Source organism: Lipophrys pholis (genome assembly GCF_963383615.2).
Source record: "Lipophrys pholis genome assembly, chromosome: 2".
NCBI classification, from domain to species: domain Eukaryota; kingdom Metazoa; phylum Chordata; class Actinopteri; order Blenniiformes; family Blenniidae; genus Lipophrys; species Lipophrys pholis.
The window spans coordinates 23,508,047-23,528,207 of record NC_137636.1 but is presented as its reverse complement, the minus strand read 5'-3'; the positions used below and the strand labels follow the sequence as shown (position 1 = coordinate 23,528,207).

At 39.9% G+C, this 20,161-nt stretch overlaps 1 protein-coding gene across 2 annotated transcripts in view; it reads right to left on the bottom strand.

The window, feature by feature from the left end:
* Nucleotides 1-17,175: 17,175 nt before the first annotated feature.
* adamts17 (ADAM metallopeptidase with thrombospondin type 1 motif, 17) overlaps nt 17,176-20,161 on the bottom strand; it is a 104,530-nt gene continuing 101,544 nt past the window's right edge. For both annotated transcript variants that reach the window (XM_080492354.1, XM_080492355.1), the window contains 2 exons: nt 18,412-18,589; nt 17,176-17,414 (listed from right to left, as the gene is read on the bottom strand). In XM_080492354.1, coding sequence (XP_080348480.1) covers nt 17,263-17,414; nt 18,412-18,589 — 330 coding nt within the window. In that variant the 3' untranslated portion in view covers nt 17,176-17,262. The remainder of the gene's footprint in view (nt 17,415-18,411; nt 18,590-20,161) is intronic.

Below are 20,161 nucleotides of genomic sequence, written 5' to 3'. Positions count from 1 at the left end.
AGTCCCCTATTGGTGGCAATGAGACCCCAGTGATCTTCTCGGCGGCCCTCCCCACTTTCTTCGGTGCTTTTTGGTCAGACGCACTGCTGTTCTCATGCCAGAGGGATGCTGCTGGTCAGCACACTCTCTATGGCTAATCTGCAGAAGGTGGAGAGGGCTGCTGAGGCGCTGATAAGCCTTCTTGGCAATGGAGGAGGTGTGAAGAGACCAGGTGAGGTTTTAACGTCACAATTCCCACAATTAGAATTAATATTCAAGTCTATTAATCTACAATTTTGTAGCAAATAAATCTATTCTTTCGGTTCATAAAAAAGTGCAATACACCATTTTAAAAAAAAACAAAACAATAATTTTCAATACTGTATTGTTTGAAAGCAAATATTTAATACAGCTAAATGGAATCGAATGCTTGTTGCTGAGAAAATACTGTTAAAAAGAAATATAAAGATAAGATATTCCTTTATTTGTTCCACAATAGGAAACTTTGCATTGTTACATCATAGTAGAGCAACTAAAGAAATGAACATGATAAGCTTATAAAACAATAGTAATAAAAATATATAATCAAGACAATGGCTCTGACACAAATAATACCAGTAGTTTTGAGAGGAGTACTTCATGTTTAAAGAGTTTTCCCATCCGTAAGAATTTCCATTCATAATTGGGTACAATTTAAGCAAATAACCTGTATTTAAATACAACCCTTTGTGACTTGTAGGCATATAATGCATGTTTAAAAATGTATGAAGTGTCACTTATATGTATAGGTTTATGTGTACAGTACATGTGATCAAATGTAGATTCTCATTCCTTCAGGTGCTGAGGATAAGACATGCTTCTCCTTTGACACAAATGTCAAAAAGTAAAAGAATATAACCTTACAACACTTCTAAACTAAAATCAAGCTGGACATTTTGAAGTAACTGTGGTGTAAACATATTTGTTTTAAAGGTACTTGTTTATTCAGTGTGTGTTGTGCTATTTAAATCTGGGCTGAGGCGGTGACATTGCTCCTCTGACATTATCATGTTCTGGTGCATCTGCAGGAGCCTGAGCAGAGAGACAGAGGAAGGGGAGTGGAGTCATTAATGCTCGAGCAGAGCCCAGCACATTGTAAATCTATTAAACGTCTGACAGCTACTTGGCTACATGTGGTGGAACGTGATCCAGGGCGGAGGTGGTGGAGAAAGGGAATATGCTGTAGTTAGAAAAAGTGCAGAAACTCAGAAGTAATTGCTCATACAGTAGATAAATGACGGAAAAGAAATGTTCCAGGCGGTGTGTGTTTTCATTGCAAATGGTTGGTTGGTTGGGAACTCAAAAACTTGTGGATGGATTATATTGGAACACGGAAGCAGAGATTCCATTTTCCTGAGATCTGGATCATAACTATTAGATCTAACATTAACTATAAAATCTACACTCTAATGGCCCAAGTCGATAACAGTGATGTTTGTTTTTACAGATGACCATTGCAATCCAATATGGAGTAATACCAAAGATCATATCATCACTGTAGAAATGCATTCACAACACTGAGCTAAAAAGCAGGATATTTCAAATCATTTCTGTAAATGTACACTAAGAGAGACTTCAGCTGTATTACAACTCAAAGTACCTAGAACTGAAAGCCATGAGTTCTTTTCTTCAAGGAACTCAGGCCCCATCCACACGGAGTCAAGTTTAAGTGAGCATCATCTTTTTACTGGATAGACCTTCCGTCCACACAGAGAATGAAAACACTCATTTCAAAACTGGCTTCTGCTGTGGAAATCTGAAACAGCTCACTCAGCATCTCTGTCTTTACGGGTGAAAAACGTTGAATTCATAGCTCCTCACCTCTTCTTTACCCTGCATGAGCTGACCCGGCCAGCCAACAACACGGCGATGGTGGATTACAGGGTTGTGTTCATGTAACAGAACCTTCTGGCTTCTACAAAGTCTTATGCTCGTCTTCCATCACTGTGAGCATCAAGAGGAAATTTGTATGCAGCAAAAATGGGTTTCATGTATTTTTCTCTGTTTTATAGCAAATAGTTATACTATATCATGTTCAGTGAATTTGTGTCGACAGACACATTCCTTGATGCAATTTTCAGTCCATATAGACAAGGTCTCAAACAATTCCTGGGTCCACCGTTGCCTGCATTTCCAACCTGGCTTTAAAGTCCTGGGAGAATTATGCAAATAAGGCTGATGATGCAGAAAAAAAAGCAATGTATGTAAATACATTACACCTTCAATCCAGGTTGGAGGATGGAGGTGATAAGAAAACCAAATTCACACAACAACAATGAAATGACAGCGATTTAGAGGCCTTCATGCATGTCTGACAGATTGTTCACATGGAGGAGGGTCAACCTGTGATGGTCGTTGTTGTGCTCGGCTGCATTTTAAACAGGTATTAGATGAGCCTTCGTAGCAAGGCTGATCCAAAATACCAGAAAAGCTCAGGCTTTCTATTTGCTCAAAGAAAAATGATGAGTGAAATATAAATGCCAATTACTCATCAAACCAGATCTGGTCATCACTACAGACCACGCCACTAAGGTTTCTGACCCGTTTGAAAGTACTAATGACCAGCGAATTATTAAAGGGGTTAAAAAATAACTGCAAAAGTATGTTTAGAACCCCATGTATCAGCAGGCAAAACACTCAAAGTTCCTAGAAAGCAACCCTCCCTGCAGACAGATTGCAGCTTGCTTCCTTCTTATTCTATGTATTTTACTGGAGCTGTTTACAAAGTTCAAAAATCTCCACACATCTGCTCATTTCAAGCATCTCAACATGCATCTCAGCCTCTCACCTGGTGAGCTTGGCCCACCTGGGGCATTTATACAGGGGTAATTCACATTACTGTGACAGGTAGAAGAAGAAAGTAGTTCCTGCCAACCAATGATGAATAGGTGGTGTAAATGATTCAGGAAATGAAATCTGTGGTGGAAAATACACCGGTACATTAAATTAGTAAAAAAAACAAAAAAATATTTATCTTTTTGGTCCAAAACCCAGTAAATTTGGTAGAAGTATTGATGATTTTGTATCTATTCACCCATGAAAATTACATATTGCCAGTTACATTATTTATGTACTGTGAACATGGATATATTCATGAGTAGCTTTATGTATGGATTCACTGCACGTGTGATTGCTTCTAAATAACTGTTCGGATCATTGAGCATGAAGATGTACTGTGGGTGCCACGCCGCCATAGACAGGGCGCCGCCATAGACAGGGCATTGAACTCACCAGATGGATCATCGGCCTCCTGCTGTGCAGAGTGAATGCCAACACATACAGATTCCCTCCAAGATGGCCACTCTGATTAATTCACCTCCACGTCCAGAGCAGCAGCTTCAAATCCTCACATTGTAAGGCTATGAATATTTCACAACATTACAACATGGCTTTAAACGTGAGTGTGGAATCTGACGTAACGCAGCAGCATGGAGAGAAGGGATAAGGCTGCGAGAGGCAAGAGGATGACATGAGTGAAGACACAATCACCTCAGAGTCTGCCTGAGACTGCTGACTGCTTCTCTATCGGGCTGATGAATAGCATCCCACCTCTCGGTTCTCTCCGCAATGCACACTTGACATCTCACAAATTTTCCTTCGCATGATGCACACATTTGTGCACGAGCATACGCGGACACGTAAGCTCATTTTTACAGCTTTATGAAGCCAACTCAGTGACACGTAATGCACGCCCAAAATATTAAACCTACCCCACCTCTAGATTGATCCGTCTCTTTATCCAGACACACTCTATAATCTCTTTCTACGTAGTGTGGAGACTATCCCAGCTGACATGGAGTGATGGGTGGGACCACCCGGGACATATCAGCAGTCAATCACAGAGAGGCACACAACCAATGTACACAATCCATCACATGTACACTCACACAGTTGCCAGTTTCCCAAAAAGACATGAAGAAAAACGGTCCGGAAAAACAATGAAAACTCCACAAGGACAGTCCAAAAAGTCTTTTTTTTTTTTTTTTAAAAAGGTCATCTTCCTTGTACCCAACTTTGTATGGTGTCATTCTCTTGTGTAGAACATGTGTGATCGATGACCCTTCGTCCCCATAGGAGACCTCCCCGTCTAATGCGACTATGTAAATCATAGCAACAGCATGCGATGCCCACCCACATTCACTATTCCGTAATTATGGCCCTGTCTCAGAGTGCTGCTGATGGATAGGTGGGTGTGTCATACACCATAACTCTCAACAAAGGCTGTCAGATGTTCTGTGACAAAGCTTCCTTCAGTTTCTGAAGATAATTGTCTTTTTCCATGTCCCACACTCACTATAGATAGTTTGGAAAGTGCATAAGAGAACAAAATATCCCAAAAATAATACTGTGCTTTTCTTCAGTTTCCGTTGCTCAGTGAAGTCACCTGTCAGAGGTCAATTCAGGAGTTGCCCTCATGTGAATGGAGATGATGGTGAAGGAAGAACTTTCTCAATTGGTAAAACAGAAAAAAAAAAGCCACAATATATATGAACATTTTCAGTCTTTCAGGTGAATATATGCCTACAGTTTGTCATGAGGGTAAAAGGACTTACTTTTTAGACCTGTTTCACCTTTTATCAGAAAGGTTCTTCGGTTCTTATCAGTCCGTCAGATCAGAGGTGATACGTCTTTAAAACATTTAGCAGGTGTGAAACAACAAAATGTAAAACAAAATCAAGAGTTGAAACAGTACAAAGCTTCAATAAAAATATGGAATCCAAGAAAGGAGCGGCGACTCACTCAGCTCAGAGGAGGACTCCACATGCCGTAGGTGGAACAGAAGCTCATCTTCAATTCCAATAAGCAAAAATGAAAAATCCAAAGGACCAACGAAAAAAAAAAAAGACCATGAGCTCACAAGAGAATCACAAAGGGATACAGGGAAGTCCAAAACACAAACAGACCAACAAAAAGAAACAGAACTCAACCCCTATGTATACACCGCTGTCAGCAGGTGAAGACAATCACACACTCAGACACAGGTGAAACACATCAGGTCAGGGAGCAGCAATCAAACACGAGGAGAGGAAGTGAAGGAGGCTGAAATGTGAGACAGAGGGTGCTTCGGAATAGTCCCTCCTATCTCGTTTCCTATCTACGTTTCTTTAATCCAGGAAGTGTTTAAGTGGCAGCCATAAGGAAAGTTTGAATTCTCTATAAGCTAAGGAAAGGAGGCTCAATGCTTCCTTTAGAACCTTTTTGAGCATAGGAAACACTGATGCATCCTTTACCAAAGAAGATGAGATAATGCTGCCCCACAATTCCTTGCAGCGACATTTAAAAGGACCCGCTCATCCAAGCGTAGGGAAACTCACAATGACTGAAAAGGGAGCAGATCATGTACGTTACCGATGCAATAATCTGCCTTGAACAACTTTAAATAATCTAAAACCCACATCCCAACTATGAATGCTATGCGGATGATGTAAAACCAACACGGTAAAGTTTTTGTGCAGCCTATTCTCAGCTTGATTGGTTATTTATTCACCTGGCAGCAGTTTCACTTTTGTTCCCCGTAACCCGGCAGCCTATTTTCCTCAAATTTCAATTCAAACCTTGTGATATTTGAGATTATATCCGTGGTTAGAGGCACAGAGGAAAGTGTTATAAATTCAGAAATTCATATTTCTTTTACCGACGTCGCCTAGTGGAAGTGCGGTCCAATTGTCTCAACAACGTGCTCGCCTTTCCAGAACTCCTTTAGGAAGCCTCCTAACACCTTTCCTTAACCCCGTGACATTAAGGAAAAGTGCATAGGAAAGGAGATAGGAGGGACTATTCCGAAGCACCCAGAGTCAGAATCTCAAAATATCCAGAACATTAAACGTGAACTATGATATTCTAAAAGCTTATTGATTCTCTGAGTTACATAGATACGTACAGGTAAGCACATAGCTATTTGTCCATACTCTGCTTTCATTACATCTGTATTGCTGTCAGTGTCCTGAAAGCGTTTGGACAGGAAATAGTGGATTGTTCAAAGTTCAGCTCTTTGACACCTTCACATGTTTGACAGGCCAACAGACCATTGTTATACCGGCTTCCAAATTCCTTCATACAATAATGTTCATTTTCTTTCTAGCATTTTATCCCTTTTCTCGATATTTTGCAAGTATGTGAATTCCGAGTAGCACCCTCTGGTGGTTTGATTGACAAATACTAATTCCATCAAAAAACATCGAAATATGAAAACAGTGACGATTGCACCATTTGAAGCTGCCTCTATTGACCATAAATTAACCTTAAAGGCATGTGGACGAGCAAAGACTCATGGCAGAATCAAACTCATGCACACACATAAGAAGGAGAGGGAAACAAGACACAGCAGGAACAATCAGGACGTAAGATGCAGATGAAAACATCAAATAAGACAGGAAAATTAGACACATATGTGATATGAAGTGACCAGACAGAGAAGTACAAAAATTTAACAAAGCAAAACCCATAAAAGCCATAAGTTTTTCATCTAAAAACTTTTCCCACTCTCCACCGGATTCAATTTGTGACAAACCTCCTTTTCATTTATTTTTTAATCACACCATCAAATGTTATTTTGGCTGGCACTGTGATTTGATTTATCAAACTTGAACTAGTCTCTTAATTCAACATTTTTCCATTTATTCCAATTTATTTTTTGTTTGAACTTTTTTATTAAATTGTTTATACTTTTGGGACATTTATCCATTTGTATTTTATTATCTTTGTAAGAGCTTCTTTTTATTAGACTATTCCCACCGGACCTGCCGCATTAGCATACAAGAGCGTATGGTTCCACTCGACTTCCAATTTCATTTATTGGCCTCATTGCATTTTTTTCAGGGGAAACTTTCCATCCAGGTAAAATGTCATCAGTATCTTTCAGATTCTTAAACGTTGTCAATTCAGACCCTGTTTGCACAACATTTTAAAAACATCTGCTTACATGGAAATGGCAGAAACACTAAAAACAATGTAGTTAGCATGCCAGGCCACGGGTTGGCGCTGTTGGTTGTTTTTTGTATTGAAACCACATACACACATGTGTGCCGAGAACAATACCTTATTGATACTAACAATGGGAGTAGTGTGAAGGTTTAATGCAAGTTTACAATGTGATCTGATCCCACTTACTGAAACTGAATGTCTGAACAGAATTGCTTCAAACTGCCGGATTTGCAATTTGGGTGAGAAAGCTAAAAGTGTGTGTTGGTTTGTGAGTTTGAAGGTCACAGCCGGGAGGCTGAATGTGCTCACAAAGTAATAACAGGCCACTTTTATGACTCCAGTCTCCAGACAGAACAGTGCTGACGCATGGGGGGCAACAGAGGTGGGGATTCAGGAACACAAAAGAACATGAATTCAGCTGATCAGCTCTTTTAAGTAGACTGGTGTTTCTCTTCCCTCAGGTATAATTAAGAAGCATGAGCACAAAGAATAACCACACAGGATAAACAGTGCCACACCAGTCTCTGTGAGCAGACGATCCGGGTTCACCACATGAGAGGACAGAGGAGAATAGGCTCAACACCCATACAAATGAAACACTTTTTTCAATGGTCCAACTTACTGCAGTTCATTGTTAAAGATGGAACACAGAGCTTATATGGTGTTCGTGTGAAATAGCAACACAGACTTCTCAGTTAGCTATGATAACTTCCAAAAATATGTCAGATGGGGGGAAAACACAACTTTTCTGAAATGCTGCTACGACACATGTGCAAGACCGTAGTTCATAGTTCTTCTGCTCAGTAGATGGACAATAAAAACAAAGTTTCCTCCAGAGTGTCATGACTCCCAGTCCATATTCTCCTGGACTTGGTAGTTTAATAGTTGACAGTCAACGTAATAACAATCCAACTTGGTCGTCTGTCCATGCGAATATCCATGTACTCCCATCGTCAATGTTTCATTTTGTGCTCTGTGTGCATGTGTGTGTGGTTTCATTATCAAAATAGCCAGCAGCGCTACTTGTGGCCTGGCATGCCGACTGCATTGTTTTCAGCAACAGTCTTTGTTTTCAAAATGCAGCCATATAAATGTGAAACTTCTGAAATGAACACGCAAAAAACTATACATTTTCACTTGAAATGCTGCATAAACGAGGCCTCAGTGTGGAGTTTGAAGGTTGCTTTTTTTTTGTCCAGGTACTCCAGCATGTTGGACAGTCCAAAGTCAAGCTTGTGGGGTTAATTAGTGATTGTAAATTGGCCATGGGAGTGAATGTGTGTATGAGAGCTTGTTTGTCTATATACACCGGCTCTGTCCAGGGTGTATAGTGCCAGTCCTATCCCTGCACAGTTGGCTGGGATACGTTCCAACTACGAGTGATCCTAACAATGAAATAAAGTAGGCATATGCTGATATGGGGTTAGGGTTAGGGTTAGGGTTAGGTCAGTGTATTGATACTGTTACATATTAACCACTTGTGGTATAAATGGAGTTCCATTACTTTTTTGTTTTGATTAAATGTAGAATCTTTATCTGTCTGTAACTGATATTTCTGGGCTTTATAAATGGTAAATGTAGCTGATGGCACCACTGCAGCCCAGCTGGGTTTAATATATGAGCAGCTATCATCAGAAGATAGAGCAAAACTAACCTACCTGTCTGTCGCTTCAAGGGTTTTTTTTCAGATGAAGCGTTCTGGCAGCAATTAAGATCCAACTTATTTTCTGTGCAAAACAAGTGACTGCACCGCTGCAGCCCAGTGGTTACGTGACCAATTATAATAAGCAAGCGGGGCCGAACAGACCCACAAAGCCATGTATCTGTGACTGCAAAAGCTCTTTTGGAATGGAGCATTCTGGCAGCTATTAAGAGCCCAGCACCCTGCCTTTTGTACACACACACACACACACACACACACACACACACACACACACACACACACACACACACACACACACACACACACACACACACACACACACACACACACACACACACACACACACACACACACACACACATAGAGTCTGTAAGATGCCATCTGGGGAGTGAGCTCACCCTGCGATTGTGCTGAATGATTCTTTCCTGCATCATTTGGGTAGAATGATTAATTGTCGTCCTCAGTTAAAGCAGCTCAATAACAGAACACAGCATACCAATTTACAGCAGGGGGCAAAACAAATAAAATATTCATTATTCGAGCCTGGGCTAGACAATGATCGCCCTCCCTCTGTCTGTAATACATGTGCGGGCACACACACACACACACACACACACACACACACACACACACACACACACACACACACACACACACACACACACACACACACACACACACACACACACACACACACACACACACACACACACACACACACAGGTCTATTATTGGCGGACTCACTTTGTACAGACCTCAAAACCAAGTCAGTGTTTCTGTCCTCTAGATAACCTCTAGAGTTTTGTAAGATCTGGCTTTTAAGCAAAAGGATTTCCACCCTGTTCTATAAAGTTTAAAAAATATAAACCAAATCATCCCATCACAGTCTGACTCCATGCTGAGAAAAGTGCTGTGTTCACACGAAAATGGCCAGAAACATGCTATTGGAGTTTGGAGGTACAAACTGAAAGGTACAAGCTATATTAATTATATAAAGATCCTATTAAGTATATTAGTCTTGTTTTTGTCCAGAAGTCTCATCCCACTTGATTTAAGATAAATTCACTGTACAAGTTAGAGCGACTTGTTTTAAGACAATGCATCCTACATTTCTTATTGTTTTAAGTTACATTTTACAAGAACAGTTTTCTTTTTACATTCTATTCATTTTTCAAGCTGAGGAATTCTTTCTATAGTAAATATAATCTTGATTTTTAAGCATTTGTGGCTTATACTGAGACACTAAGCTTGAAAATACTGTTAGAATATAGCTTAAAATAAGTTTGCTCCAAATTTTAAGATCTGAATATTCTACATCACGTCTCATTTCAAGAAATCTTGGCAGATTCTTTCACTTGTTTCAAGGTAAAAGTACCTTGAAACATTTTTTTTAATAGGGGCATTTTTTCCAGCGTATCTTGTTGGTGTGTCACTGCTTCCTCACTTTATTGGATAAACGATCTTTTAAATGAAGAGAGGAAAACAAGCCTGTTCCGACAGCAACATATAAAGCAACACATCTTAGTCACACTATTTCAAACGTTTAGGCAGAGTAAACAAAATCAAAACATTCAGATTTCACCACATTTTCTATACGAAAGGGTGCATGTGACGAGCAAGGTCAGACCCGAGAGAATGTTTCAGACCGTTAAACTGTTCAGAATCTTACTTGTTGCCAGCAGTATGTTTTCTATAATTGGGTGAAACAAGGATGCTTAAATCAGGTTTTTAGAACACTGTGATTCCTCCACAAACTCCTTTCAGTAACATCTGGGACTGGGTACTGAGACGCCTGCTTAGTGAAGTCAGACCGTCTCCTCTAATGCCCTCATGGATTTTCTTTCACCTTAATGGAGGTCAAAGACATAAATTTCATGCATCAGATCACTTTTCTGTTGCTTGATTCTCAAACGAAGGGGTGCGGAGAAGTGGAGCGAGCAGGCTTCATAAAAACAGGCCGAAAAACTTGTCCTGAAAAAGAAACCACATAGATAAAAGACTTTGGATTCATTTTTTTCTCAGTTTGTAGAATGTTTGTGTTTCACATCTGAAAAGCCTCTAAGTTCAGAATGCTGCCCAAGCACTTTCATACAATCAGACAAGTAATGGTAGTATTTTTAAAGGTATTTTGTTGTATATTTACTCAACTGTTTAGGCAGATTTTCCTGCTTTTATCACCTGACACATTCTCGGCTTGAAATATTGAATAACCATCCAAACATCATTCTGTAGGCTACAATTACAAAGACCCTGTTTACGCAGCAACGTTTCAAATGAAAACACATCGTTTTTGCGTTTTTGTTTCAGAAAAGTGTCACATTTACATGGCAAAGATTTGAACACAATGTCCATTTACACGGGAAAGGGAGAAACTTCGAAAACCATGTAGCGAGCATGTTCGGCCACGAGTTAGTGCTGTTGTTGGTTTTTGTAATGAAACCACACAGACACACACACAGAGACTATGGACTGGGAGTCATGACATGGAGGAAAGATTGTTGTTATTGTCAAGCTGCTGAGCATGTGCAGAAGAACGTTTTACTACGGCGGTGGTGCGCATTCACAGTAGCAGCATTATAGAAGAGTTATATTTTCCCCCATTTACACAGAGACAGAGTCCTAGCATTTCTGAAAACTTCCACCTTGGGGGCCATTTTCAAAAAGTTGTGTTTCAATGGCTCAGTTTTCGGGGAAACGGAGCAACAAAATGTGATGAAGGTTTTTCATTTCCATTTGTCAACATTGCCGTGTAAACAGGGCCAAAGTTTGGAAATCATTTTCTTTTCACGATAAAATGGCAACAAAGCAGCCCCAAATCATGATGCTCCCTCCACTGTGCTTTAGCACGGGGATGGTGAGTGAGAGTCACCCCCACTGTGGGGAAGAAGTAAACAAATCTCCCAGGATAGAGTAGGTTTCTCTTCAAACCTTAAATCATTTGACCACTACAAGTAAAGACAATAAACATCAAGATAAACCACTTCTTGCCGCCGTGACAGTCTAATTGACTGAAATGATAAATTGAAGACTTTAGACCCACCATTTAAAAAAAAATTTGGGGGGAAAGCTGTGAACCCTATTGCTCCAGTCTTCGATTTGTCAACACATCATAGTAAAGCCACATACACCGTCACCAACAAAAAAGCAGAAGGCTTTAAAATGAAACCAGTGGCCTTCATCCAAGCATCTTTCTCTTTTTGTCACACTTCAACCAGAAACGCCTCATGTTGCCACCATGACCCAGGAGGGTCACAGACTCCATGTACGGATCCAACTGCTTCAACATAGTGCCATACAAAGCTGACTGGAGGCCACCTCGTCGTGGTGGTGTGTGGGCGCACGTGTCTGTGCATGTGTCTGGGTATACTGTATGTGTATGTATGTAGATGGAGAAGGACATGACAATAAAAGCAACGAAACATGGAGACTAGCCACAGGGCAGTTTGCCTAATGAGGAGCACATACAGCAGCACAGCGACGACGGCAGATGGAACTTCAGGCGAAACGTTCATGCAAAAGAGGAGAGAAAGAAAAAAGCAGCTCAAGAGGCAGCACATCCTGAAGGAAATGGGTTTTGCACCATTTAAATTGAAATTTTTTTCTCCCCATTGCCATGAATAAACTATCATACTGTATATATTCATTCTTAACTTTTAATTGAAATTATTTTTGTTTGTTCACTTAGAAATGAGGAAAATAATGATGCAGGATGTCTTTAAAGGCGTATTAAACTGTTGCACACTGAGTCAAACATTGTAATTAACAACTTAAAAATGGGAGAACTGCAGGTTTCATTCTTTTATCTTATACACAAGAGGATGTTGAGATGTGGATGAAATCATTTATATGAAGAAAAATCAGCGTTGTTAACGTTCCACAGGAGAAATATCTGAAAAACACAGTCCAGGCCAGATGTTTAATAGCTACTTTTCCAGGTAAAGTCACACTGAATGCACTCGTTTTACAGACTAATTGCATAGTGTGACTCCCAGCCTTGAGGGAAGATGACATGAGTATGAGGGTGATACTTAAGTAAGAGGTTGATGATGTATTCCATGGGGTTTAATTTAGTTCTGCATCTTAAAAGCAGGAGTAAAATACATAAAACCCCAAAAGTGGTTCAGTTTGATGCAAGTCATCTGGACACTGATGGTCCTGGAGGTTCACAGTCCTGCATCCATTTGCTTGTGGTAGGACCACCAGCGACTACTATTGGTAAAATGGCCATGAACAACGCTTTGTGTTAAAGTAACAGTCCCATGGATGAAGGACCCAAAGCCTCTCTCGACATCCATATGCTTGCATTCATCTTATAGTGGAGTGGTTTTCTCTTGGGCCCTCCTTATACAAACATCTACAACACCACCCAATCAGTTAGATTAATAAAAGTACATCATGTCTTATATTTGCATTGCAAGATTTAATACTTTCATGATTTGTTCTAAAAACCACGTCTCTGTGCAAAAATAGCATTTAAAACTCTTTCAAAATTGGTGATAGCCCATCTCCTCACACAAAGAAAAATGCAGGATTTGACAAGTTGAGTTTTCATAAAGTTTACCGTAGAGATTATTGAACTGTGCCCCATTAGCCGTCATGATTCCCCCATGTTGTGAACCATCTCTTCAGTGTAAACCACACATATTGCCCCCGGGTTCACTTCTGATGCTTAAGAGTCCAGCATGGTGGTCAGCGTGAGCTTGCTCTCCTGGTTCATGCGTCGCCATATGCAACAAACTGTAAGATTGTGTAATCTGGCATCTTTAAAAATCTGCAATACCTTCTGCTTTAATTTGAGCTACTTGAGCAGGTTGGTTGGATTAGACCAGGGGTGTTGAACTCATTTTACTTCAGGGGCCACATGAAGCCCAATTTGATCTCAAGTGGGCCGGACCAGTAAGTAACAGCATTATTATCTATAAATAAACTTGAACTTGAAGTATTGGTATATCATTAAGAAGTTCACGTTTAACGAGCTATGCTTTTATAATACATCAAAATAGCGACCAATGCAGACTAAGATCCAGTCATTACAATTTGTTCGGTCAAACTCATTCAAATCCTTCTGGTTTTCCACTTTCCTGCTTCCAACACAAACTTTGAGAACAAAAATCAGACTTTATGCCAAAAACATAAAGAGATAATCTGCGTTATTAACGCCACTTGTCAGTGGTTATAATGTTTTGACTGATCGGCATACGTCAATATGTGTGTGAGCACAAGAAAAGAAGGAGGAACGGTCTGCATTCTGGTTTAATGGTAACTCCACATACCATAATAGTGAACCATACAAGGCTTTATCCATGTAAAATACATATTTATAAGAAAACAGAATAAAAGAGAATCAATATACAGTAGATTTGAAAACAAAACATGATTTGATCCACTCAGAACGGTCTGATGACAACTGGACACAAAGTGGCTGACAATAAAAAATATAGTGACTACTCAGAAAAAAGAACAAAAAAAACCAACCAAAAAACAAAGAAATGGTTAAATCCCTGTATAAACAGAATGTTTACTCAGTTCCAAATCAGCACCATAAAAATATATGTAGTAGCAGTTTATGTACCAAACATGGTGTATGTGCAACTAAAAAGTACAGTACAGGAATAATGAAGCACTACATTTGACAAAAAAAAAGTCATCAAATAAAGGCAAAATGTCATTAAATAAACCTTAAACAAACAAAAAAAAAATATATATATATAACGGTTACAGTTACAATAGGACCATTATTGAAAATAAACTGAATTCCACAAAGTGAAACAGGTCATTATTAGCACCATTTAACTCATTGGAAATGACTTGAGGCTTCTGTGTGAGTGCACACACACATCACAGACACACACACACATACACAGACACACACTGATGTGTGATCGCGGATGTAACGCTCAGGTTTAGTATAAATGATAATTTAAATTTAAATATATCTAGACACGTTAATGACGTGATACGGAAGCCGGTCTGTCAGAAGTAAAAGTTGGACTGTGAAAGAGAAAAGAAGCACTTTTATCTAAAGAAGAAGCACCAAATCCCTCCAAGAGCTCGAGGGGAGTTCAGCATTAAAGACCCGAACACTGGTCTCAATGCCGCCAGCACACAAAGCCACCCGGCTACAAATCAGATACTGTAAGTGCAATAAGCAGATTCCTGCTGCCGATCACTACAGTGACGAAGAGCTGTGAAGCCGTGCTTTCAATATTCAATTGATTCAGCGCCTCTGCCAAGAGGCAATGATGATTTGATAGGAAGCTAAATGACTCGACGTCCAGAAGAAGACGAACAGCAGCTGGGAAGTTTCTCTGTAAGTGGTCACGTTGGACCGATGTCGAACACCTGCCTGAGATCTGACGGCTCCATTACCGAGATGCTTTGAAAAGCAGACGGTTCCTTTCTGCATGATGAGGGTTTTCTGTGTGGGTCAGATTTTTTAGGGCTGCAGCAGCTTTGCTCTTTAGCTTCCTGGGACGGCGACCAGTGTTACGAGAGAGCAGCTGGATATCATGATTTTCTGCAGGCTGCATTTGCTTATGGTTAGACTTTAGCCAGACGAATGTCTGCTTGGCAAGGTTAAGTCTATGTCAGGCCTGGATGATAATCTGGTTTAAGGTTGCGTCCACACTTGCAGTGAGGTTCTTTGGTCTGAACAAAAATCCAGAAAAAGAACAGCGCACACACTCATATTGCCATTTTTCAAATGGGATCAAGACATGTGAACAAAGCAAGCTGAGTAGCTGCTGTGACGTATATTCTGCCACCACAACAATGTAACACAGTGCATGTTAGATTACTGATGTGGCAGAACTCAATAACAGCCTGGTAAATGTAGAAAGAAAAAAAGACTCAAGGCTCACTGTTCAGTTAAGTAAACCAATAATGATTAAGTGGAGGAGGCTTCTGTCTTCAGTTTGGTGCTTCAGACTCTCTAGTAATTGAACAACACCAGAGTTTGCAAGCAAACACAAAACTGCTTTTCATAGGGAAACGATCTAATTGAAACGTTGAAACTCTTCTACATCTCATTTGTTCTTACCACAATGGTAATCTCCTCATCTTAGGTTTTGTTTCTTGTAACCACAAGATTTTTGGCCGATCATCCACACGGCGCAGCTGCACGTCCAGCTGCAGAAGCTACTGATGCTAGTCTGTTTAATAAAGCCAGATGCTGGATTTTGTGATTACGAGGATTTGTTCATGATCCATGTCTTCTTGGCAGTTTTTTGGTGTATTTCTGTGGCAGAGTGACTCTGCTCCCTATAGGCCTGGCTACATTATTTGGAGTCTTTCTGTGCTGTGTTGACAGGGAGGGGGGGGGGACATCGGGCTGAAAAAGGATCATTTTGACTCGTGTGGACAGGACCTTAGTCAAAATTCTAGTCAAAGTATTTCCTGAAAATTATTCCTCAAAGTTTTTTGTCAAAGTCTGGTGCATTCTTTTTTTTACTTTTGATGGTATATGGATATTGATTGTGAATACTGTGTATCTAACTTTAACTGCTCGGACGTGCTAATAAACTGTCATTTCATAGATTTAGAGTCATGTCAACCAAGCTGTCATAATCATAAGTAAGACAACAGGTGTGATATTACTGGTATTTCCTCACCAAACAGATGAAGATGAAGTCAGTGAAGTAACAGAGCTCCTCCGTGTGAGGCCACCGGGATTATAATCAGATCTGACCGATCAATCTGAGCGTAGGTTTCAAATCAGAAACTAATTTGGACAAAAGTCATTTGAAATTTCGATCCGTGTCTTCAAATACGATTAAAAAGAAAAAAAAAACAGATTCAAGAATGAATAAAATGTTTGCATTTGCCTACATCAGTTGGATCCTGACCCGTCCTGTCACCACACGCCTGTGGCTTCAGTCAGTCAATAAGCGTTAGAACAGCCAGCGAGAGGAGGTGCTGCTCCGACTCACCGCCACAGGAAAACACCTAAACCTGCAGAAAGATTTCTCTTAAATCAACATGCTGAAACTTAAAGAAAGAAACGAGCTGGACTGCAAACTCAAACGAGACAGACCCTCAGAGTGAATGCTACATTAGCGCTCCACGGCCGCACACAGACCTGTGGATCAGTGGGTCTCCGGTCACTATCTGGGCTGATTCACTGCAATCTGACAGCATCTTAACATGGCTCCTGATCATATGTACACATTATACTTATTGTCATTACAGATCACTTAATACTTTTTACTTACATTAAAAACTTTACCGATGGTTTGATATTGCAACAATATGCTATATTACAGTACAACAGAGTGAAACAAACAAAGAAAAGCACAATTCAGAAAGGCATGAGGGGGGAGTCGCCGGTTGTGAAGGTAAAAAATATCTTCTTTAAAATCAAGCATGTGTTTGTCAATTGTGCAATAAAAGCTCCCCCGGTGGTTTCATGAAGGGTTTTTTTTTCTTTTTTGGTGTACAGCACAAGTAATATTGGACATCTTCAAGTCTTCATCACAACTAGAAGCTTAATGAGCTCATTTTAAATGTACACTTATGTATACTTGCTTTTTTTTTCTCGTTAAAATACAAAAAGTTTCATCCATAATAGAAACCTTCTTTTTTTTTTTTTTTTTTTTAATACAACATTTAACAACATTAAAAACATTTACAAAAGGACGAGAGTACGTGCATTTTGGTCATTAGCTCTTGTGCAGTATTTTCTTGGCGTAAAAGTCCCTACAGGTTTCACAGCAGCGCTGGTACCACCTCATGTCCTGGCAGAGGTTCTTCTCCCGGATCACACGGCAGTACACCGTCCACTGGTCCCCCATGCATTTGTAGGTAAGAGCAGCTGTGGGCGGGGAAGGGGGGATGTTAACGAGTCAGTTAGCACCTTTTCTATCACAATATTTGGTGACAAATGAGTGTTCAAAACAGGAATTGTACTAAGTTTGATCTGCCGTATTCTCTAGACTACAAGTCAAATTTCTTTAGTTGCTTAGCAAGTGACTTCTATTAAGAAGTGACATTTATCAAAATACATCATGTGACCAATAAATATATCACCGTATGCCAACAGAAAAACCTCCATTACTACCGTTTTTTAACCGACAGAAAGACAAATGAAAAAAAAAGAAAAATGTTGACGGCATAATTAAAGGCAAAAATGATTAAGAGGTGCATCGAAAAGAGTTCAGAGTGTGAGAGAAACTAGTTAGGGACTGGGGAAAAGCAGAAGCACTGTTACTGTGATGAAGAACAGAAAGAAGGCTGATCGTGGGCTAAAAACATGATTGCCAGAGTTAGGGAACAAATTCATAGTAGGTTCTGGAAGACCAAGGCTAAGGTTATCAATGGTGCACTTACGTCCAGACAAGATAAATGAATCCATTTCATACACCAGTGAGTTTTTTTTATGTGTGCTCTTTTTGCATTTTTGACGAGTGTGACTTATAGTCCGGGATTTACGGTACTTAAAAACTGATACAGGAAACATCTTGGCTCACAGTGACACTAAAAGCCTGATCCATGCATGTCCCACCCACTTCTTCTAAGTTCAGTTGTTAAAGGGCCGGTCCAGGACACAGTGAAGCATTTTAATTATACTGCTATAAGTTTAGACTGCTTCTAGAACCCTATTCAACCCTCTTCTGTCTATAAAGTTTGTCATGCTTATTACATTAAAAAAAAAAATCTTAAATGAGTAGAACGCTGACAAATTGAGTTTAACAGACATAAACTGGTCACTTTGCGGCTTCCACTAACATTATCAAAGAACAATTGCCAGACATTGAAAAAGGAAGTTATCTAAAAAACCGTCAAGAAGCTCTCGTTAAACAGTATCTCACCTAGCCTGGGGGAAGTGATGGTGTTCACATTAATTTTCTCGTTGCAGGTCCCCTGGTGGCAGGGTCGGTAGGTTGGCGGTCTCAGCATCACGGGGCAGTCGTTACCATGTCGACCGGTCACTTTATGCATACACTGGACCACTCTTGACTGCAGACCCTTCCCACAGGAGGACGAGCACTGGAACATCCAATCAAACGTGTCAATAATCTCGCAGATACTCACTTTTTTAACACATCCTGAAAAATGAAAGTCAGTAGGATTTACGGTGGTTTTTCTATGAGTTACACAAGAAAGGACATTTTGGAAGCACTGAACGAATGTTATGTATACTTTGGGCCAGTTTAGTTTGACACGTTACCAGTGTCTTAGTGCTTGGCTTGGCTAACAAGGTCCCTATTGCAAATCCATATGAGTATTTACCTGGTAATTGTGTATATACAAGCATATTACAACACATTCAAAGAGATTCAGACAACTTCAAACCAGATCTGGTTCATAGAACTGAGATTTGGTTCATTAGCCATCCATAACATGAAATAATGTAACACACGCAGAGTTTCCATGCCATTTCGGTTTTACATTGTTTTGTTTAATTATATATGAATCGTAACAATCGTAGCATGACAAGTTCAATACTTTCATATTAAAAAAGAAAGAAAGAAAATGCTGATCTATATTTCTGAAAGCAAATTACACATAAATATACGATTACAATGTCAATTTCAGGTCATTTGTTTGACAATGTCTTCGTTATCTATCGACACGCAAAGGGAATGAAATATCAAACAAGTACAGAAACAATAACTTCTTTGAGGTCCACTTGATTTTACTTACAAATGAAGCTCAATGAGGCATTTGGAAATAAAATTGTATGACCATAAAGAAGAAGAGGCAGCTTATGTAAAGGGGGTTTAAATGTTAATGGACTTCACTCATTTTTACTGTTTGAGCAGTCTCACAGCACTCTGCGCTCACTGAAGCGAGACCAACATTATGGGCAATCTGGGTGCATAACAACTTAACTGCACATGGTGAGATCGGGGATCGAACCAACAACCTTGCCATTGGAAGATGACCAGATTTAACAGGATGAAAAAGCCCATTCTTACCAATGTTAATCAAGGTTTAGCACTACTGTCGATGCATGAGGCTTCAATCGTGCAGCTAAAGGTCTGATAAAGTGACTGAGGCAGTCAAGCTTTATAACCAGCCGCTCAAAATCACATTTCTAACATATTTATAGCTCGATCTTCTAAATAATTGCCTGTAAATTAAAAAACATTAAAAAGAGGGTTAGTGTGATATTGTATGCAGACATACAGAAGCTGACCCGTTATCACTATGAGGATTACCTCTGACAGAAGCGCAGAATGACACGCTGCATGTTTACCTTCGTGAACATGGAATATCAGTCCTGTGTTTCAGGGAGGAGTTCATGCAAGGAAATCCACGTACAACATGCAAGGTCTTTTTCTTCATCTGAAAATATTTGAGGAGGTTCAAATCTATTCAGGTTTTCACAGATTTCCTCGGATGGCCCATGTAAACAGGACCTAATGCACACAATATCCTCATTCAAGTAGTCTAATTTACACACGTTTTGGTGTTGTTGTTAGTTGATCACCTGCGATACAGTAATCTACTCATCTATTGAATCAGATGATCCTCATCAGCTTGTCAAACGAGCAGCTTGTCTTAAAGACATTAAAGGCCTGGACATATCTTTACTGAACAACCAAACATCAACCA